Consider the following 23,657-nt stretch of genomic DNA (forward strand, 5'->3'; position numbering starts at 1 on the left):
GAATTTTCTGAATAGACGGAGTCACACCGTATAGATAAGATAAGAAAAGATGGTAAAAACTTTATGATTATTTCGTTTCGGAATTTATATTTTATATATAGTATAGTTTATATTTTATAATAATATATTTTATAGTGTACTTAAAACAATAATATATGTATACTTAAATGATTATAATTCAAATACACGTTAGTCATCTGCATACTTGCGAGGTATCTGCTAGTCGATCATTCTACTAAACTACACTCTACTATGCATACTTGTTTCTCTAATTTACGCTGTGGAAAAGCAACTTGATTGCTCTGTAGCTTATGCTTATAAAGCCCCTTCCACGCTCTTTCACTCACTCTCTCTCTCTCTTCTACTATTTGCTAGAGTTGCCACTTACTTGCGGCAACATTTACTTAACACCAAAATGCAACAGCAGCAGCAGCAGCGTCAGCAACAACAACAACAACAACATTGTAAACGCATTGAGCTGCAAATTGTATTTAAAATTGCATCGACTTCAAAAAGAAGTACGGAAAATATGTGTGTATATTGAGTGGAGACTGTATATTCAACGGGCGCATAAAAGTATGCAACATTCTTAGCTGGAGCGCGTTACCCATGCGAAATGAACTCGATTTTCAGTGGGGTTTTGCAGTTTACTGTGTGCTCACAGTTTCGATTCAAACGAATTCGATTTTTGTGAACTTTATGCAAATGCAATGTTGACATGCAACCCTCTCACACACACAACCACACTAAGAAGTGTATTCTTTTTTCTTTTTTTTGGAAGATTTATCGGATATTTTTCAGCAGGCAGCAGCTCAATGGAGTGCAAGCGAGTTGCAAATAAAATATAAAGCTGCACCATATCTGAATCGATGCAAAAGATCAGAGGAATTTAACTTAAGCTCTGCTTATGCAAAACATCAAAGTGTAAATGTTTTGTATGAGGAGATCATCTAAGTAGCGTCGTTCATATAAATATGACCCTTAGTAACGTTGGTTTTATGAAAGGAGTAAGAACTTTTATCTAGACGATGCTTTGCTCTTTCATAAAGCTGCTTGAACGTAGCTTTTGTAAAACATAAAAGAGTAAATATCCCATAGCGAAGAAGTATTTCATTGCCATTAAGATTAATATACGAATTTAGTTTTAGTAAATAAAGGAATTTTCGCTCTTTTGTATAATAAATTTGTGTCCGAAAAATAAGCTCACTGAAAATCAACTTAAAGTCATCTCAGTCTTTGCTCAGTGTAAACTTAAGCTACAAACTCTCTTTTAGTGTGTGCCTATGAAATCTCTTTGCTAATGCACACGCCTCCCACCAGATATGGTCAAATGCGCACTTTATATTCACTCTCTCTTTTGCTTTGTGTCTATTTTACAGCGGATAACGGTGCGTCGGGCGCTTCGAGCGCTGCTCAGGCATTCTTTTGGCACGTTTGGTTATTGAAGCTTATGGAGGCGTTGCCATTGCAGCACATGGCAAAGCTGCACCGACACATCAACAGGCATCTGGCAAAGTGGGCGTGTCACTTTGATGCGTACACCACATGGCTAAGCGTTGCACTCGCACTGCCGCCCCTCTGCCGGCTGTGGATGGGCCATCAAATTAACAACTGTCAATATGCCAGCGACAGTGCAGCGACGCAACAGACGGCTAGCGACGGCGACGGTGGCAGAGATGGCAGCAACGATGGCGACGGCGACGGCGACGTTGCCAATGTGACAATGTCAAAGACAGCGCCAAGTGAGAGCGACAAATGCTTTTATAATTGTCAAATGGCATTGGCAACACTTTTGCAACGTAATAATGATGATTACGACGTTGATGATGATGATGATGTTGACGATAGTGCTATCGCTGATGTTGCTGATACTGATGATGTTGATGATGATGATGATGAGGGCAATTCTGGCGTTGATTTAACTGCAGCTGCAGACCGAGCAACACTAAAGCGCCAACATCAACAGCTGTCAGCGACACTTGCTAAAGTGGGCGCGGCCTCGCAGCCGGATCAACGATTATTGATGACATGCCCAAAGCTAGCAGCGGCAGCGCCATGCTGATGCTAAATTGATGATGAAATGCATTTCGAAAAGTAGCTTAAGGTGCTGCCATGCGAACGAATGGGCACATTTCTCTTAACCATATTTGTTTCTTTCTCTTATTTGTTTTTACACGCGCAATAATTAATGTCACAAGCGGCAAACAGCAAAACAAAACAAAAATAAAAAAGGAAATTTACAGTTCGCCCTGGCTAAAACGCACCTAAGACGTTGTGAAGCCAATTTTGGGAGAAGCAAAACAAAGAAAAGCAAAGAGAAGCTTAAGTATATTATAGTATATTAAGAGAGTGTAACTGGTAATATGTTAATATATGGTATACATAAATGTAATGAGAGTAAATGTAAAAACTTTACAATAAAAGTATATAACTAAATAAATAAATAATCTAATTATATAAATATATACAACATATGTACGCAAACAATTAACAGGTGAAGCTCATAGAAATAGAGTTAATTATTATAAGTATTACACAAAATATATTTCAATGCATAATTAAAATGCATTAGAAATTAGTTAAGATTATCTCTACATTATTTTATTCCATTTTTAGTTTTGATAGCAGTTTGTGAGTTATTGTGTGTTCTCTTCAGTTAAATTCCCTTGAAATGTCCGAATGTGAATTTTAATTTCCCATTACTCATGCCGAATTAAGAGAGATATTCACTACTCTTTAGATCACAACACAAAGCAAAAGCAAATAAAAAAGCATAAAACAAAACAAACATTTGTACGAACTAGTATAAGCACTAGCCCTATTTTAATTTCTGTTCTAATTTCCCTAATTTCACAGAAAGTCGATGCCGACACACAGCTGCATGAATGCAAATGAAGATAAAATCCCTTTTTTTTTGTTTCATTTAATTGCAGATATTCGTTAAGACAGCAACAGCTACACTCATATTTTAAGTTACAAAAACATATTCAATCAGAAATTCTGATCTCTCGTTGTTTACATCCCATACATACATATGTATGTATGCTATAAAGAACAGCGAAAAGCTTTGACTGCGCTTTGAATTTGCACTTGAGCTTAGCTTTTATATGTATATCGTAGTGCAATTTAAAGTACAGTAAGAAGCGTAAACCACAACAGAAGCAGCTCTCTCGCTCACTCACCCGCTCACCATGGATTTTGTAAATAAAGTTCTGCTTATCAGTAGAATAAGATAAGGAATCGATATATATAAGAAAGAGCATAATAACAGCGTAATATATAGAAAGGAACTTTTTACGGTTTTGGAAGTATGCAAAATTAATTACAAAAAACTTTTTCATTTGTAGACGCAAAAATTAAAATTAAATAACAGCTAAATCGACAAAAAAAAAAAAAAAAACATTTGTTAAGTAATAAAAATCAAAATTCTGTTTTCAGCAAACTAAACATTACAATTATTTGAAAATTTTTGGCAAACAAAAATCCAACGGTAAATAGTTCCTTTGCCTTATAAATAACAACGGAAGTGGATGGAAAACGCAATATGTAAATGAAAGAAAAATTATTTAAAAATTTTGATTGAACACAGAATAGGTTGAAAACAGAAAGTTTTGGAATTTTCTAGGAAGATAAATAAACATGAAATTTAATTAATAAATAATATTATAATCTAAAATTTAAATAATTGTATATAGCTAAATATACTAAGAAGTTGTCAAAAAGAAAAAAAAATCAATCGTGAATTTATGGTTAGTAAGTTTTTATGCGTAAATGTTAAATAATATATATAGTATAATATATATATAACAGCTATAAATGCATGCTAATCAAAAAAAGTGTTGTGAAAGTTGTCTTCCCTGATTTTTTGTTTGTTTTTTACTCAATATTTCTGCAAAAATTGTTTTATAATTTCATATATTTTCAGTTCTCTGCTAAGCTTTATAAACATATAAGAAGAAAAACAAACATTAATATGTAAAAGTTATTTATAAACCGTTAGTGTATATAGAAAAGCGTAGAGAGAAAGATAACAAATTTTTGTTGTTTTAATTATTCTTAATTATTCAAAAAATTGAAAACACTAAAAAAATTAAAATGAAATTGAAACATAAATGTTGATTAAATAGATTTAGAATTATATACATATATATTATGAATATTAAAAAATAATTAAATGCAAAAGCTTACATTGAATATAACAAAACATATTCATATCCCTAAAAACAAAAACCAAAATGTCAAAAAAAAAAAAAAAAAAAAAAAAATAATGATAATAATAATAGTAATAATAATAATACAAAATAGAAACAATACAATATTGTAAAAAGTAAACGTATATAAAGTATATATTTAATAAATAAGCATACATGTAAAAAGTAAATTAAACAACTGGCAAGCATTAGTATAAATGGCTATACATTAAATATATATATAAATATATATGAACATAAATAAACAATAATAAATTATAAATAATGAAGTAACTCAAACTTTTCTTACTACAGCAGGAATATGTTTATGTAAAGCACTGTAAAGGCGATGCTAGATTTGGTTAACGCCATCTATCGGGTTGGCTGAGAGCTTTTAAGCTTACGCCGCTTACTGGCAGCTGTCTAATCTGCGAAAAATGCTTTTAAGAAAAGCTTTTAGTCAAGTGCCGTTGCTGCAGCTGCACTCGCGTTGCCCATGCACGTGTTGTGATCTGCGAGCTTTTTCTATTAACACTGCAAGCCCTGCCTCAGTTGGCCAAAGCTCCGCCTGAAGGTCAGACGGGACAAGAACTCCGCCTCGCGCTCTGCAGTCAACGCGCTTCAATGACGACGAAAGCACCGTCCAAGTCCCTTTCCATTTACTACGACGCGTTGTGTTTCGAATTAATAAAAAAAATCATTTAATTTAAGTGTTTAAAAAGAAACGAAATTTGAAAAAAATTCTGCGCTTTACTCTACTTGACCCTGACTTTAATTATTCTCTTTGCTTCGCAATAATTTCCCAAATTTTTGTATTTTTTCACGCACGTGTCTATCATTCTTTTTTTTTTTTTTTTGTACCCCTGTCTTCGGTAGTGATTATTTTTTTTCTCATTATAAAAAATAAAACGACTGCCAACAATTTAATTAACTGCAAATTTAACCAATTGACGTAATTACGCCTAAAAATTTCACTTTTTTAATAAATAAAGCGTCTTTTCTTTGGCTAAATTCGAATTTTGTGCCTATTTATGATTTTATAAATATTTATTTTGTTAACTAAATTATTCAATTCATCTGTGTAAATTGTTCCATTAAAAAACTCTTTGGATTTACGGTAAGTTTTTTTCGTACTTTTTGTTTTGGCGGGAAAAAATGTGTGCGTAAAACTGTAGATCATTTTTTTTTTTCTTTCAAAATTTGCTTTTACATGATATTCTTGTAATATGTTAACAGACTGTTAGCAGCGCTAACAGCAGTAGTCTGTTAAAGCTTAGCAACATTTTCCAATGAAAATTGCATGCTGCACTATACTTAAATTGGAAAAGATTTATGGAATAAAACCAAATTTACGTTAAATTATAATTTAAAATTCAAAATTCTTATATAATATGAAATAATTATAGGTGCTTATAAATCATATGATTCCTCAGCTCAAGCCTTAAAGCCTTCAAGATTTTATGCTTTGTTCGTCTTAAGCAAAAAAGGAAATTTCTCTTCTCGAAATGTCCCTAAAGAGCGAGAGAGAGCTGCGACCGTGCGCTCACGCAATCTGTCCACAAATTCAGCTCTCTGTGCGTTTGTTTTGCTTGCTAGAATCTAAATTCGTTTTCTCCTACACTCTCTGTGAGCGGTTCGTTGACCCAGCTGGTCCTCTTAAATGCATTTCTCCAGGCGCCGCGAGCCACATTTTTCCGATTGGCTAAACGCTGTTTACCGTTCTGCAGCAACTTTTTGTCGTTCAGCTCGATCCCTGTGAATGCTCCCAAAGGCGACAACAGTACGTTCAATTGGCTTTGAGTCGTTCAAGCGGTAGCAGCAAAAAGTTCCTAGTTGGAAAAAAAAGATTTAAAATAAATTGCTTGCAATTTAAAAAAAATAAAAAATAATAAAGAACACAAAAAGCGAAATATCCTATTATTTCATAATTGTAATATATATATTTATATATATGTATAAAATAAATAAATTTATAATAATCATTAAAGACTCAATACTCTATATACTGATATAGACACGACAAAAAATCCAAACCAGTATAAATGCCTTTCGTCGAAAGATTCGTACAAATTCGTAATTTTGTTATGAACGTTTGTCTCGTCGAGGCCATACAATTCGTCCAGGACCTAACCCATGCTATTTGTTTGGACTTTCAAGGCCTCTTCAATCTCAAATAGAGCTGGCGAACTGGTTCGGTAAGTGAGTGCCACGTGTGTGTGCGTGTTTGAGTGTGAAAGTGCCATAGAGAAGTGAAAGTCTAGCTGTAAATTTATGTGTATCCCTAATTTTTTGGCGTGTTCTTTGCTTTTTCGTTTCTGAAAATGGATCAAGACATAAGCAAGAAACCTCATGGCTGTCTTAAATCTCACATAGAGGTTATGGTTGTGCTCTAGAAATGTTGCAATAAGATAAATGAGTATATAAAAATAAGGAATATTTAACAATAAAATAAATCAAATACCTGAAGATATGTACCAAATAATTCATATATCAAATAATTATATTTGAATATAATGAAAATAAATGCAGGCCAAAGGTGGAGATTCTTTTTTATAAAATTAGAAATTTTTGTTTAATTATTGCGTTTATTAGAGCTTTTTTATTTTAAATATTCTAAAATTATTGGAGGATCAAAACAATTAAATGACATTTTATGTCATTTTCATATATAAACTTAATTAGAAAACAAATTAAATTCTTTAGGCATAAATGCATTAGAAAGCAAAAAGTTCTTAAATCCTATAGCCAATTAATACATGAGAATAATAAATAAATTAAAATATGGGATGGTAAATGTTCATACAATTTTTAAAACTGTTAATATTAAAATTCAAATTTAAATAATAAGTAAAATTTAACTTTAAGTATCATAAATATATTCTTGCGTATAAAACAAAATTTGAATACCTTCACCTAATATTAATAGGATTAATATTGTCCCTAATAATATATGTTGTCAATTCGATTTAACTATATTTTCTTTCTGTTTACTAATAAATAATACTAGAAACACTGATAGCATATCTATGAATATTTTTCCTCTCATTTAATGAGGGACTAGAAATAAATTAGAAATTATTAATAAATTGAAATATTATAAGTGTTTTTAGAGAATAAAAATAAAAAAATAAAAAAAATTTAATTGCTTATATTTGTCAATAAACCATCATGCTTGAATTATATGTAGAATTTCTTTCAGTTTCAGTTATCCACTTATGCTAATTTAATCTCATTCGTTTCATGCTCATATTTGGCTTTCATCTTCTGTCCACAGCTCATCTCATCAATCGCAGTGTTGCTCAGGAGCAACACACCCCCACACACACACATACGCACACACGAACACCCAAACACATACACACGAACACACACTCACCCACTAAAACTCAAGCACTCACATACACACAGGAAGACAAATTCCTGCACAACCTCCCGACGGACAGCCACTAAAAGACCTTTTTGCTTGGTTTTAAAAACTAAACGACCATTCGATAAACAAATTGAACAAGTTGATAACCGAACAACAAGAACAGCAGTCGTTAAGCGATAAGCGATAACTGATAACCGACAACCGATAGCCGATAATCAACAAGATGCTCTCCTGTGCGTCATTCAATAAATTGATTTACCCAACGGCCGCCGAGGTCACCGCCATGGCCAGTGGCAAGACAACTCCAGTTGGGGCCAATCTCAACTCCTTGCCACTGCCCCGCGCACCGAGTGAGACCCAAAGCGAGATCTCGTCGGTGGACAGCGATTGGAGTGACATTCGCGCGATTGCACTCAAGTTGGGCGTACAGAATGTGGACGATCTGCATACGGAGCGCTTCAAGGTTGATCGACAGAAGCTAGAGCAGTTGCTAAAGGGTGAGCTGGCTAATTAAATCTTATATTTATACAAATGGACATAGATATGCGTTTATCTAAATATAAATCTACCTAAAAAAAAAAAAAAAAAAAAAAAAAAAAAAAATCTAAACATTAATGAAAACAAAAATAGCACAGCTTTAGTTTTCTTTTTTATTGTATAACAGAAAAGTGAATTTTCATGCTATTATTGTTTGTTATTGTTATGTTGCATATAAAATATATATTAGTATATAAAAATAATATATATATTTTTATATATCTTTAAATTTTAAAATATATTTCTTGCTATTCATAAATATTAATAATAATAATAATTTCATTTCACAGCGGACAGCGCCATTGAAGGCATGAATGGTGCAGAATATTTCTTTGATAATGTAAGTTGGGAACTAAAATATATTTATAAGAAACATATATATATATACTATTAATTATTAATCAATTAAATAATAAAATGCAAATCTTAATATACAATATTCTTATATTCTACTTGATGGTCATAAGATTTCTTATACTTACTTGATTCAGAGAGACCTGGCTTTCTATTATTCTTTTCTATATATTATTTTATAATTCGTTATTTAATATCGAAAGCTTTTGATTATATTTCGGTAATTGATATAAGCTCATATTTTAGCGTATCGACATCATTTGTTTTGAGTTTTCATTCATTTGTTGTTTTGCATTTGAGAAGTGTGAACTGTTCATTATCTCAGTAGGTATTGGAATTTTTGTACATTACAGACGCATATCACTAAAATAAAAACTGTTTAAACGTTACTGCAAAATTTACGTTTAATCATTTAGCCGACAAATTACAAATTTTAGTGAAGAAACCATAAATGTTTAGCTAAATCCAATTACTAATACAAAATTCAAGTGTATTATACAAAGACGCATATATACACCCACTATATATGCATATATACTTATTGTCTTTCAGATCATGAGCACCACTGATACATATGTAAGCTGGCCTTGCAGACTGAAGATTGGCGCCAAGAGCAAGAAGGGTGAGTTCCGATCTCTGAAATATGAGCTCCCTAAATAGCACTCTATACAAATATATCTTTATGCTATAGATCCCCATGTACGTATTGTGGGTAAGGTGGATCAGGTGCAACGCGCCAAAGATCATATTCTAGGCAGTCTTGACTCCAGGGTAAGTCCAAACAACATCCGAAAAAATCCTCTACAGATGGAACTTGACTTATCTCTATATTTGGGTTGCTAGGGCACTCGTGTTATTATGAAAATGGATGTTAGCTATACGGATCATTCATATATCATTGGACGTGGCGGCAACAATATAAAACGCATCATGGACGACACACACACGCACATACATTTCCCGGACTCGAACCGTTCGAATCCGACAGAGAAATCGAATCAGGTGTCGCTGTGCGGCAGCCTCGAGGGTGTGGAGCGTGCCAGAGCTTTGGTCCGTCTATCCACCCCATTGCTCATCTCGTTCGAGATGCCCGTCATGGGACCGGGCAAAACACAGCCGGACCACGAGACGCCATACATCAAAATGATTGAGAGCAAATTCAATGTGCAGGTAAATTGATGGTAGGAAAGTATTTAGGAATCTAAAAAGAAAAAGAAATCGAATTTTTAGTTAAAGCCATGAAGCATAAGGCTTCATTAAGTTGGAATATAATCACACGTGATTATATTCTCTTCTCTAGAACTTTTAATCAAACTATTTAAGATTCGATATCTATGCTCCAAATAAATTAACTAAATCTAAATTTTGTGGGTAGTTCTAACTTATTTCTTTTCTGGCCATAGCTTCTCCTTTTTTTTTCAACTTGTAATAACTGTATTCAAATCAATTTCAGGTCATATTTTCATCCCGTCCTAAGCTACATACGTCTCTGGTACTGGTCAAAGGCTCTGAAAAGGAATCAGCTCAGGTGCGCGATGCCACCCAATTGCTGATCAACTTTGCTTTCGAGAGCATTGCGGTAAGTACTCAAGAGAATAATTGAAAATACATCTTACACCAATTCCTGATTCTCTGTATCTCTTATCCTATGCTCTCATCAATTCAGAGTCAAATCCTTGTGAATGTTCAAATGGAGATCTCGCCACAACATCATGAGATTGTTAAGGGCAAGAATAATGTGAATCTATTGAGCATTATGGAACGCACCCAGACCAAAATCATATTTCCTGATCTGTCTGATATGAATGTGAAGCCGTTGAAAAAATCGCAGGTGACTATCAGTGGACGCATCGATGATGTTTATAGGGCCCGACAGCAATTGCTCGGCAATATGCCCGTAGCATTGATATTTGATTTTCCGGACAATCAGACTGATGCCTCCGAAATAATGGGCCTGAATATCAAGCACGGCGTCTATATAACTTTACGTCAAAAGCAACGACAAAGCACATTAGCCATTGTAATCAAGGGCATTGAGAAATTTATCGGTAAGTGAATTTATATGTATATCGGGGTTTTTTATATTGTTGTGTGTTTTTAATGCGCATAAAAATACGAATTTATACACATAATATAGTATGTGTATAAATTATTTGTATTTTGTATGCCCCTTAAACAAGGTATTCATAAATTTGTTATCTAATTAATATTTATTTATATTCACTCTTAGTGAGTAAACTATAATACTCTACATTGAGTAATATAGGGTATAATTATTTAAGCACGTCTGTTTGTCTGTATAGCTGTCTCTCTGTCTCCCTGTCCAGTCCATCTCTCCGTCCGTCTGCCTAATGAAGGAGAACTACAGAAGATCGTCTGAGTTATCCTACGTATCCACTAGTATTCATTTGGTATTTATATTTGAGTAAAACGAAGCTAGAATGCCTGAAGCAGCAGAGAGTGTTCCCATTGGTCACTTCAGCTCGACTGCAACGATCCCCTGACGATCTGACGTCGGGCGCAACATTTGAGAGCGACTTCGTGTTTGAGTGAGAGTCACCCTATATAAAGCGCGGCAGCTACCGCATTTCTTCAGTGTTCCTCTTGGAGGTCAGTAGTGCAGTTCAGTAAAGTGAAAGGAAGAGTGTGTGTATATGTAATGATCGGTCAGCTAAGCATTAAAAAGGAAAGAGGAACACTTTGAAGAAATACTTAGAGGAAACACTGAGAGGAAGCACTTAGAGGAAATACTTAGAGGAAATGCCGACTTCTTACTTTGAGGAAATAGAGGAATGATTTAGAAGAAATATTAAGAGGAAATAGAGGAATTGAGAGCGACTTCGTATTTAAGTGAGAGTCGCCCTATATAAAGCGCGGCAGCTGAAACATTTCTTCAGTCGCCCAGACCTGGTGGAGGTCAGTAGTGCAGTAGTGCAGTGCAGTAAAGTGAAGGGAAGTGTATGATCGTTCAGCTTTGCATTAAAGACTTGAAGGTAATACTTAGAGGAAATTCTTAAAAGAATACTTTGAGTTGGAGAAAATACTGAGAAGCAATATTTAGTAGACTTAGATGAGAAATCTTAGAAGAAATACTGAGAAGAAATACTTAGAGAAAATAATTAGTACCAATTGTTAGAGAGGTAATACTTAGAGGTAATACTTCGAAATAATGCTGAAAACAAGTAAGGAGAACAAATACTTATAAGAATACTTCGAGAAAATACTTGGTGGTTGAGGAAATACTTTTGGGAAATACTGAAAAGATATAATGAGAAAAAATACTGAGAAGAAAGACTTGGAAGAAAACTTAGAGGAAGTACGTGCGCTCTAATTAGACAGTGCGAGTGTTAGAGCTATTACTCGTTATTGTTTTAGTATTAGTGTAGCTAGCTTAACTTAGACTAGCAAAAACAACAAAAGGCATGTTGTGAGCGTCAGCCGCCGGCTTACAGTAGATAGTGTGAATGTGAGTGTTATATTTACATATGTTTGGGTGTGTATAGCCGGTGGCCTCGTAAGCTATTATAGTATTAGTGCGACTTGTTGCATGGCGTAGACAGCGTTTTAGGTTGTGTCTGAATTTGGGTGGATGGGTTCGTTTCTTGTTGTATTCCTTAGCATTTAACAGCTACAATTAAAGTGAATAAATCGTATGTTATCTATTAAAATAGTAATTTGTATTAATCTATTATAATAATCAAAATGGAACAATTTGCTCATCTGAAAAGGCACGGGAGACAGTGAACAAGAGAAAATATATATTTTAATATGTATTTATATGATTATCTAATATCTATATGCATATACAAATTAATTAACAAAGTGTTCCATTTTTGCAGATAAAATCTATGAGGCGCGCCAGGAGATTCTCCACCTGACTACGCCCGCCATCAAGCCAGATATACCCGATTATTATTTCATGCCAAAGGATAGTGATGTTAATCTGGCGTATCGATCCCAATTGACTGCGCTATTGGCCGGTTATCCGGATAGTCCCAAGACGCCATCGCTGTTGCCGCCCACAATGGGCGGACAGTTGACGCCGTATGACAACAATGGCAAGGGTCACATGCTGCTCGGTGCAGCTGGCCTGGCCACGCCCACCGGCATATGTGCGCCCACACAGAAGTATATGCAGTTGCATAACAACAATTATCAGCCTCGTCCGCTGTCAGCCATCAACAACAACAACAACAACAGCAGTAGCAACAACAATAATAATACAACTACTACGAGTAATAACATTAGCAACAACAATAATAATAACAACAACAACATCAATAATAATAATAACAACTATTTGCAAGTGCCCGGAGCTGGCTTACTGAAGCCCCCCGCAAATTTGCCGCCCACCATCAGCGTAACGGGATCCATCAATCTATCGCCTCGCAATAGCTGCAGCCAAAACACAAGCGGCTATCAGAGCTTCAGCAGCAGCACCACATCATTGGAGCAATCGTATCCGCCGTATGGCCAAGTACAGACGACCGTCTCCTCAACATCATCGTCGTCGGGCGCCAATCGGGCGCACTACTCGCCGGACTCCACCTACAACAGCGAGGTGGGAGGCAGCATTGTGGGCGCCGCTCGACTCGGCCGCCGTCTCAGCGATGGCGTCTTGCTTGGACTGAGCAATGCGAATAACGGCATCAACAGCGGCGGAGCACATCTGTTGCCTGGCAGCGCCGAGAGCTATCGTAATTTGCACTACGATTTAGCAGCGGTTGCTGGCAAACAGCAACAACATCAGCAGCAACAGCAGCAACATCAACAACAACAACAACAACAGCAGCAGCAACAACAGCGCGCATTTGATTTTGATATGAAACGCGCACTTGGATTTAAAGCCATGGAACGAACTCCGGTGGCAGGTGAGCTGCGCACCCCAACCCCCGCCTGGCTGGGCATGGGTCTAAGCCGCACCTCACCGGCCCCTCTCGAAACGGTCGATGACGGGATCGGTGGTGTGAATGGCTGGCGAATGCCTCTTCCCCCACCCGGTCTGGGCTCACCCTACGGACTGAGCGCCACCACGGGCCTGCTGGACGCAACGCCCGTCAGTCGTCGAGTGCAACTCTCGCAGCACAAGGATATACACACCTTATTGACAAGCCTCGGTCTGGAGCATTACATAAGTGAGTCAATCATTCACATTCCTTCTATCTTCCTTACTTGCAATACTTCTATCATCATTTCTATCTCGAAAACTTCTCAAATGTTGCGCATATATATTTATTTCATCATTAGGAAATTCGTTGGACTTTTGTTGTTTATTATTATTTTTTGTATTATTATTTTATATTATTTGTTATATCTATTGCAACATTTTTCTGAACTTTGAATCTGCTTTTTTCATTTACTTTTTTAAATCCAAGCAGACCATAGGAAATTTTCTTAATAGTTTGTCTTGTTGGGTTTGGTATTAAAATATAAAGATAATTATTATTAGTTATAAAAAGGCAAATTTTCTGTTTCTTTTGTATTTTTATTATCATTAAGCTTTTATTCTAGTTTAATGTATCTACAGTTGTTTTTTACATAGTTTATGCTAACATTCAATCAAGCTCTTAAATAACTAAAAAAAAACTATTTTTACAATTATTTTACTCTTAAATTCCTTATATATTAATATCTACATTTTTCCGTATTTAATGTTCCATATTTAGTATTCTTTTTTTTTTTTCTTTTTTTTTGTTTGTTTGTTTGTTTCTTAATAATTTACTATCAATTCGTCTTAGGATTTACAGATTATTTATTGAAGTATTTATTGAAATTGATTATTTATAGAATATTTCTAATTGCTAAAAATACCAATTTTTTTTTTTTTTTTCTTTACTTTTTTTTTTTTTTTTTTTTTTTTGTAAAAGTCACTGTATTGTATTATAAACTGGAAATTATTCTTTTTATTTTATTTTTATTATTATTTCTTTATTGTTTAGTTTTTATTTATATTTATTTATTTTAATTTATTTGTTTGTTTGTTTTTTTATTGTTTTTTTTTTTTTTTTTTATACTTTTTGTTTGAAATTTTTTTTTTTTTTATATATATTTTACATTTTTATTTTTTCATTTTTTCTTTGTCAATATTTGTAGGAAAATAATTTGTTATAGAAATAGGGTTTCGGATAAGGATCAAAGGATTGGGATTTTAAATGGATGTGATATGTGTACGATGGTCCATTTGATTTGCTATATTTTTAATATTTAGCTTGATTGCCTATTTTATGGATTTTTATTGCAGTGAGGTCTGTAGAGTGATGAATTGAATAGACGAATCCAGAAGAGTTAGAAGAGAATGTTTGACGATAGAGTTTATTATATTCCTTCCTTGAAGACGTTTGCAGTACGACTCTTAGTCAGCTTTTGATGAGATTTCTTTCTTATAATTTCCCACGAAATTCGAATTAGGAGATTTCTAGGCGTTAATCCATTCAGTCTTTTGTTATCATTTGTTGTATTTGTATCAATTGGTTCCAATGCCATAGTTTGCGAAGAGTAGTGCATGTAGTTGGGGGAGGTAGGTTAGGGAATGGAAGAAGATGGTTTTTTTTTTTTAATTTTACATGTAAATAATTTTTTTTATTTATTTTTTTTTTTGTTATAGCCAGAAGCTAAAGTCAGTTTTTGTTTCTTGTTATGATTTGTACTTTTATGGCAGTGACATATTGAAGATATTTGCTAGTTGCAAATTATATTTGCTAGTTCATTTAATTATCTAGGTTTTTTTCTTTTGTATTTATAGTATTTTTATTATATAGTGGAAATATTTTTACTACAAATTTTTTCTTGTTTGTAATTTTTCCTTTTTTGAGTTTTATTTTTTTTTTTGCTAAGCTTTTTAATTGCTATTTTATATATATATACTTTTTTTTTATATGTATATGTATATATATTTTGTTCATAAATATTCTTTCTTTTTTATATTTGCCATATTTTGCCATATTTTTATTTACTTTTTGCTTTTGTTTTCTTTCTCTTTGTAGAAATTTTCGTTTTGAACGAAATCGATTTGGAAATGTTTCCAACACTGACAGAGGAGAATCTCATGGAGCTGGGCATAACGGCGTTCGGAGCTCGCAAGAAGCTGCTGGCGGCCATTCATACGCTTCTGGCTACCGAAGCCGCCTGTAGTAGTTTGCCCAGCAGCAGCTCCTCGCAGAGCTCCTCGCCGCGATTCTCCGGCAGCGCTGCGCCCGGAGCTGAGCGTCGCCCCTCGAATCAGTGGTAAATGGAGAATGCTGGGGAATGGTGCTGTTATTATTCATGCTGCTGAGAAACTGCAGAAAACTAACAACAAAACCCAAAAAAAAAAAAAAAAAAAACAAAAACAAAACAATCTATAAAAAAAAATCAAAAGTACTACAGAGAAAAACAAAAAACAAACAAAAAAGCAAAAAGCAAAAAAAGAAAAATACGATAGAAGTTACATAACATTTAGAAAATAACGTTCTCCTATATATATATATACACACTCTCAAACTCATTTATTTATTCAACGTAATTATTAAGGTCGCCAAAGGCATTGAAGTATTTAACAGATGCGAGACCAGAACATTTACACGAAAAATATGATCAAAACTCACACAAACAAAACAGAAGAAGAAACACAGTCTAAAAAGTACACAAAACAAAATAAAAACAATGCGTAATATTTTCAGTAGTTTGTACACAGCAAAATTTTTGATTTCCTGTTTGGCTTGACTCTCAATACTCGCATATGTTGTACCCAAACGAAATTTATTATATGAACTATTTATGAAGATAATCAAACGTATTTATAATGTATATTGTAAAGAAATGAATTTAACCGATGGAAAAAAATAAAATAAAAAAGTTAAGAAGTCGCGCAGAACTCACATGTTACAATGCAAAAAATAGAAAATAACAAAAAATATAATAAAAACACAATTTAATCTGAATTTAAAAAAGAAAAGCAAAGCAAAGAAAATCTGGTCAAATTGTTATTGTTTTTATCTATTCGATATTGAATTTGAATCTACATGTTTTTAATTAAGTACATTTTAAATTATGTTTTATGCCTTTGCTGTTTTTGTTTTCAGTTAGCCGGAGCTGCTACTGTTTTATTTGTATCTCACATAGAACTTGTTAATTTTCTATATTTTAGATTATGGATAGAGAAAGAATTGACATAAAAAGGAATAAAACCAACTTAAGGAACAAAAAGGAAAATTTTTAACATAGTAGTAAAAGCGAGCATAAAAAGAAAGAAAGTCGAAAATATATAAAGGAAAAATATTCAAGTATGAAAATAAAGATTTGATAATGGAAAAACTAGAATTTTCTAGAGGCATGCATGGGAAGAGTTTTAGTAAGTCAAAAATATATTGACATCAGTAATACAATAATTTTCTTAGGGAAAAATAGAAAATAGATATTATTAAGAAAAAAAGAAACAAGTAAAATGTTTTACGAAGTTGAAAATATATGCTCACTAGTAATATTATTGAATTGAAAAACAGAAAGTAGATTTATCGAATTGTAAAGTCAAGTCAAGATATGTGTATATACAGAAAATCTTAAAATATCTAAGTATATTCGAGAAATAGAGAAAGTTTAGTTCGAATTTGTATACGGACGGACGGACCCATGTCGACTCAGTGTATGAAATATTTGGGAGTTTGATTTTATCACAAATTCAACTTGAATAGAGATCCAAATCTAAGCCCACTGCACTTGATATAAATGGACAACTTTTTTTTAACAAATTATTGAAACTGAGTCGACACTTCACCACGGAACAAAGGTTTGCACTGAACTGAACTGGCGATCCTAGTTGCGGCAGTCTATTTATAGGGCAAACATACTCAAAAATTATCCTTTAATCCTACCTGAATCCTTGGAATTCCAAGGAATTCGTCGTGCAGCTGCCTGTCTTAAAGTTTGACCTTCGCGTAGAGCTGACCTCAGCAAATGGGATTAGCATGCAAAGTTGAGCAATTCAGGTAGTCATTTCTTGATCTACCTAACTATGGATGGCCGAAAGACATATGTTCGCGACTTTCCATTATTTCGAGATTGTAATTAACATATGCTAAAATTTGTATTTTAACACGGAAGGTAAACGTAAGTGAACATAGAGCTAGGAGTATTTTATGGAATAATAATAATAATATTTAAAAAATTTTTATTTTATTTTTTTTTTTTTAAATCATTGTATTATTTAATTTTTTTTCTTAATTATACAAAACAATAATTTTCCTATGCTGCTCATTTGCAATATGATAATATGGATACAAATTTATATTGTTTATACTTTTTACTACATGTACATATATAAATATATCAATATACGAATATAATATGTATATATGAATAACTTATATTGCTCTAACTTAGCCAGCAGTATATTTATATATATAGTAATATATATTACAAAACACATTCCATTCAGGCCAACAAATAATTGTACACTAAATAATTGTTTGTACATTAATAATTTTCCACATACTTATTTTTTAAGGATGGAATACATTTGTTAATAACTCATTTTTATATACATATTTATTTTTATTTTAGTTGTTTTTATTTTTTATTTTTAGTAGTTATTCGATTATTATAATATTTATATTTGCTTTATTTTAACGATATAATTATAGAAATCTACTTTAAGTTGATTCGTAAAACTACATAGATGAAAAAGCCATTAACTGAATACGTATACTACCGTAAAAACGTATATATATCGCCAAGACGTATATCCCATAAATCACTAAGCCTGAATCTTTCCATTTAAGCAACTATTTCAACAGCCTCAACTCGATTCATTGCCAAAATATTTTGACCCGGCGACTTTTTGGCTGTCCAAAAAAATAAGAAAAGAGAAAAAATATAAACTAAAACTCTGCTGCATAATTGTAAATCAAATGAAGGTAGAAGAAGCAGTCGCCGCATTTGCAGGGCCTTTATCACAATCAAAGGACGAAAAGGACGCGGAAATTGATTGCCATTGGCCAAGAGGAACTCCAGTCGAGACTCCAGGCAAAGTGTCATAATCATAAAAATTGCAATTATGCTGATGTGAGTGGAGCAACTGGAACAACACATTTCCAGTTCATTAGCCTGCCACGCCCACAGCCGCACAGCCGTCCACAGCCTCCGCACGCACGCAGTTGGCAAGCGATTTGTCGTGCTCTAAAAATAATACAATTTATGCAGACAACTGGAGACGATAAAGTCATTAGCCAACGTCATAGGCCAACTACATATACATACATACATACATATGTGTGTGTGTGTGTATTGGTATGTATATGGAACAAGGATAATAACTTGAGCTACTCGAGTTCAGCGACTTCAATGCGAAACTTTACAACACTGCAAAATGATGGGACCAAATGTGGCACACAAAATGCGATTTATGAGATTATCTGAATGAGCCAAGAAAATGGGCTGCAAATTGGGAACTAATGTAATGCACATAAATATACACAAATTTATATATGGATGGATATATGTACATGTATGTAGAATTATTTTATTTTTTGTTATAATCCCATGAAATATTTTCAAATTTATTTAATTATTCGTTGATATTTGATTCGTTTACTTATTATTTATTTCTCATTTTTTATTTATACGTTATTATTTTTTAATTTCGTTAAATTTTTTTGTAAGTAATTTCGTATTTTTTTTTTATATATATATCAATTTTTTAATTTATATTCATTTAAAAATATGCTTATATAATAATAAACTTTTTTTTTTAATTTTTATATATAATTAATTATTATAGCAGTTCCATTATCGGTACTGCTTTCAAGCAGTTTACGGTAGTTGTACAAGCAGTTTATAGTTTAACAACTTCACAGGCGAACTAAACGTAATGAGGAGAAGTGTGGTGAGAATGTTTGGTTTGGAGGGGAAATGTGTTGAGTTTGCGAAGCAGCTCAGGAGTGAAGCCTACTCCTGTTTATAGCAAGCAGTACAAAATTGGTTTATGCAAATTCTAGTTGGAATAAGTTATAATTATGCTGAAGTCAACTTCAGAGAGAATAGAGGGAATACAATCCAGAAAATCTAAAGTAAATATAAATGATAAAATAAAAATTAATGATTAAATCGTTTGAAAATAGTCTATAAGTTATTAAATCGGCAAATCAATTGGTATTATTAACATTGCTAAAAATTATTATTTAGGTTATAATATTGATTTGAACATCTTATTTATAAAAGAAATTTTAATATAGTTTTATTTTATCCACATATCCACATGTTTAATAAATAATGATGAGTCTGAATATTAATAAAGTATCTGATGTCCGAAATGCCTACATTGTATTATTATTATTAAAACAATCTAGCTTAATACGATATACGCAATATGTTTCCATATATCTTATAATAAGCATACAATTGTCATTTTAAGCAAACTTGAATTTTAATCAGAATATTTTCTTATTAGCTATAAATGTCAAATTAAATAATTCGAATTGTTTATGAACGTTAACACAAGCAGTTGAATTGCTTATTCACCACTTACACATCAGCAGTCCCCTCACGCGTGACACAGTTAAAAGGCAAAGTTCTCCATTCAAAGCCAACACTAGCTCTCTCTTCCCCTCTCTCTGTCTGTCTGACGCCAATCCACCCACCAGTTGGTTGCTCTCGTTGGATGCGTTTTGCTAAGAAGCAAACCGAATGCAGCTTCGTGCACGACTTCGTGCCGCTAGCCGAAGCTCGCATTGGCACTTCGTGTCTCGGTTGGCGTTGTGTGCAAAATCAGTGCAAAGGACCCGAAGCGAACGCGACTCGGCAAACAGAACGCGAGTTCTTGGCTCAGTTTTCATTGCGTTGCCTCTGCGTGAGGATTGTTTTGCGTGCGAGCGCTCCGAAGCCGTTAGATTTTTTGCTAGAGAACAGCAGCAAAAAGCCAAAAGCGAAAAGCGAATAACGAATCCCGAATCCCGAAAACAAAAACAAAAAAACGAAGCAACAAACTGCAGCTAACAATTACGCGAATTGAAACATACGTTGCTACGCAGTATTGCAGTGTATGAATGTGTGTGTGCGAGTTAGTTAGTTGGTGTCTTGTGTGTGTGTGACTCTCTTTGTGTGCTTGTGTGTGTGTGCATTAGTGTATGCACATATTTGCAATTTCCCGCAGCGAGTCGTGTGCAGATTTTTGTTTTTGACATTGCACCTGAGCGGGCAGAGCAGCAGCAACAACAACAGCAGCAGCAGCAGCAACAACAGCAGCTGAATTAGGAAAAACAACGAACCGGCGATCGACCTAACGGCACCTTTTTGCATTTTGCTGCCATCACTTAGCTGAGCGTGTGTATGTGTGCGACGCTGTTGCTTCACAGCCCTGTCTGCATGTGTGTGTGTGCATGTGACTGCGTGTGTGTCTGCGTGTGTTTACTTGTGCATGACGTGCAGTCACGTGTTCTAAGGTGATTTTAACGAGTTCCGTGATACGCGAAATAAGATAAGCAACAGCGAATAAAAGTCACTAGCAACGACAAACGACGTAAAAGATATATATAAATAAAAACAAAAAGTTCAAGAAGAAACCGAAATAATAAAGAGAAAAAGTTAAAAGTAAAACAACAAAAAAACAACAACTACAGTTACTCACTCCGCGACGCACGCACCCATACATGCTCTGTCTCGTTCTAACGCAGTTGAATGCAAATCAGCAACAAATTGCACTAGATTTGTTTACCTGAGCAAAGCGAAATATCCAAACAAAATAAACTTCAAATATTCACGGAAAATGGTGTAAAAATAGTGTGTTAAATATATTGAAGCAAAAGCTAATGAAAAAATATTATTTACACGCAACTAAAACATATTGCTAATTGCATTTATTTGAACATCGTAAAGGTGAGCGCGCAAAAATGCAATAAAATAAACATTAGAACTTATTACGCTTCGAATTCTCATTAGATTTTGTTTAGGTTTAACTTGCTGAACTATAAGGATAGGAATTAAATCCATGTTGAATATAGAGTAGATTTAAGAATAGGAATTTATAACGTATAGCATTCGTATTAACTGCCGATTCGATTTGTAACAAGAAACTAAGCACCAACTGACAGTTTTATTGGATTCTAATCAGACTTTCATCACCCTTAATATAAATAGGTGAAACAAATAAAATTATTCACATACAGAATTATTTTTTCCTATCGGTCAAGTAGAACTTGCAAAATAACAAAATTAATAAGAATGTGGGCGTATCTTATTAGATATTTAGTTTGGTTTCTTATCAGAGTTTCGCCCGTAGAAAGGAGAAACTTTTCCAGCAAGATATCAAAATTGGCTTATTGACTTTTTTGTAAACTTTAACTTGCAGAATATAAAGTGGAAATAAGAATCAGAACTCTTCAGAGTGAATTCTTCGTAAATTCTTTAACTTATTGCTCAGTTTTGAGCATATAATTTAATTTATTTTCAGCATACATATTTTTATTTAATTTAATAATTTATGATTGCAAAATATGTTGTTTGAAATAAAATTTGTATTAAATTTTGATTATTTATTTATGTAAATTTGCATTACAAAATAGAGTTAATACTGTTTATTTATTTATTTTATTTTTCTAAAAATTAAAAACAATTTTTTAAATAATTTTATACCTCAAAAAATTTCATTTTTTTTATTTTTTTTTTATTAATTATATATATTTTAATGAAACTAAAAATCTCCTAAACTTATTTTGTCATCCTTCCATTATCATATAATTTTTATAATTATACATATATTCGTTATAAATAATTCATTACATTTAAGAAAGAAGTATAAAATTTTATTTTGATTCTACCTGCAATTAATTTAGTTTTGATTTATATAAACAAAAATATAAAATTTTAATAAATGCAAATTTTACATAGCTCAATTTTACATTAATATTAATTTCATAATTTATTAAATTCTTTAATTTCATTGCTAATTGATTTGGATCAAATTCTTCTACTCGAGTATCTACTTATATTTGAGTTTTGGCTTATCACTAAATACATTTCAATCAAGCACTTTAGGCAATTTCGTGGCCAATTTCCTATTGTGTGGGTGTGTGTGAGAGTGTGTGTGTGTGGGCGACGCTTCAAGGAAAAAGTCCGCCAAGGAAAACTTGTCAGCTGCACAAAAGTTGAGAATTGGTAGACAACTGAGAAATGGTGGGCAGGGGCAGAGCACTCTCTGGCCTATGCAACAATGTTTCATAGCTATATATATGTATTTTTTTTTTCCTACCGCATGTCTTGCTGTGCTCCTTAGTTCTTCCCTTTTTTCTGCTTATATCATTGACGAAGAATGTCAAATGCATAGCATAGTTTTTCTCTCTTCTCTTTTGCCAAAAAATGCCGAGTCAGGCATATATTGTTGCTGTTCCTGCTGCTGCCGTTGTTGTTGTTGTTGTTGATTTGGTGGGGGCACAATCAATATGTGGACAAGTTTTCTAGGGCATGTTTGATTGACTGATTGATATGCGTCATGATTTATTATAGCTCGACTAAGGCCAGGGACCTTTAAAGCGCCCCTAAACTAGTTTCCATAAGGGTGATTCGGTTGGGTATGTCTGACTGATAGATGCTGTTGGATTTTATATATTTATGAGCTATCTTATCTATTATATCAATCTATTAGTACCTTGAGGAAGAAATAAAATATTATAAATTTTATTCAAGTTGGCCAACCTATAAACACTAGAATTCATTTTCTTGGAAAAAACAGTTTCTGCCGAAAAAAAAAAAAAAAACTTAATATAATTAATATGTTGGTACAAGGTATAAAAGCTAGCTTGATTTGCAAGCTACGCATATTTTGAAAAGATATTACAGAGTATAAACCTAACATTATAATGCAAGATATTTTAATATATGTAAATTCATATTTAGTTTTACTACTTCCTCAATCATACCCGATTTTCTACACTTCACTGGGTATATGGGCATAATAACTGAGAATATTTTACACTAGAGTTTAAACAGGCGAAACGCTGTGAAATAACATTTATATGCACTCTCTATATATCTCACTCGCATTTTATTTCTGTCCTTCTATCTCTATCTCTGTGTCGTTTGCTGTCTCTTTTTATTTCTTACTTGCATTTTGTGCTTTTGGCCGTAAAAATGCCAAAAGTTCTTCTTAACGTTGCCGCTGTCTTTCTTGTTGTTGTTGTTGTTGTTTATCGTTGCGCTTTATGCGAAAAATAAAGTAAATAATGAAAGCTATTTAGCAC

The 23,657-nt window shown here is 33.3% G+C and overlaps 4 protein-coding genes across 5 annotated transcripts in view; all 4 read left to right on the plus strand.

Moving 5' to 3' along the window:
• LOC6576418 overlaps positions 1-2,367 on the plus strand; it is a 58,415-nt gene extending 56,048 nt beyond the window's left edge. The window contains exon 8 of the mRNA XM_002002372.4: positions 1,380-2,367. Coding sequence (XP_002002408.2) covers positions 1,380-2,062 — 683 coding nt within the window. The 3' untranslated portion in view covers positions 2,063-2,367. The remainder of the gene's footprint in view (positions 1-1,379) is intronic.
• Positions 2,368-5,217: 2,850 nt separating this feature from the next.
• LOC116803879 lies at positions 5,218-7,740 on the plus strand. Its single transcript, XM_032728935.2, has 3 exons — positions 5,218-5,307; positions 6,205-6,385; positions 7,465-7,740. Exon 2 carries the CDS (start codon positions 6,233-6,235, stop codon positions 6,365-6,367), a length of 135 nt encoding a protein of 44 aa, XP_032584826.1. The 5' UTR covers positions 5,218-5,307; positions 6,205-6,232; the 3' UTR covers positions 6,368-6,385; positions 7,465-7,740.
• Positions 7,741-7,783: 43 nt separating this feature from the next.
• Positions 7,784-16,370, plus strand: LOC6576420 (protein bicaudal C). Its single transcript, XM_032728934.2, has 9 exons — positions 7,784-8,057; positions 8,388-8,437; positions 9,004-9,073; positions 9,143-9,222; positions 9,295-9,621; positions 9,905-10,030; positions 10,118-10,499; positions 12,291-13,586; positions 15,435-16,370. Exons 1-9 carry the CDS (start codon positions 7,784-7,786, stop codon positions 15,677-15,679), a joined length of 2,850 nt encoding a protein of 949 aa, XP_032584825.1. The 3' UTR covers positions 15,680-16,370.
• Positions 16,371-20,246: 3,876 nt separating this feature from the next.
• Positions 20,247-23,657, plus strand: part of LOC6576421 — a 53,187-nt gene continuing 49,776 nt past the window's right edge. For both annotated transcript variants that reach the window (XM_015165166.3, XM_002002375.4), the window contains exon 1: positions 20,247-21,297. The gene's annotated coding sequence lies outside the window, so the exon portion shown is untranslated. The remainder of the gene's footprint in view (positions 21,298-23,657) is intronic.

Source organism: Drosophila mojavensis, unplaced genomic scaffold (genome assembly GCF_018153725.1).
Source record: "Drosophila mojavensis isolate 15081-1352.22 unplaced genomic scaffold, ASM1815372v1 contig_36, whole genome shotgun sequence".
In the NCBI taxonomy this organism is placed as follows: domain Eukaryota; kingdom Metazoa; phylum Arthropoda; class Insecta; order Diptera; family Drosophilidae; genus Drosophila; species Drosophila mojavensis.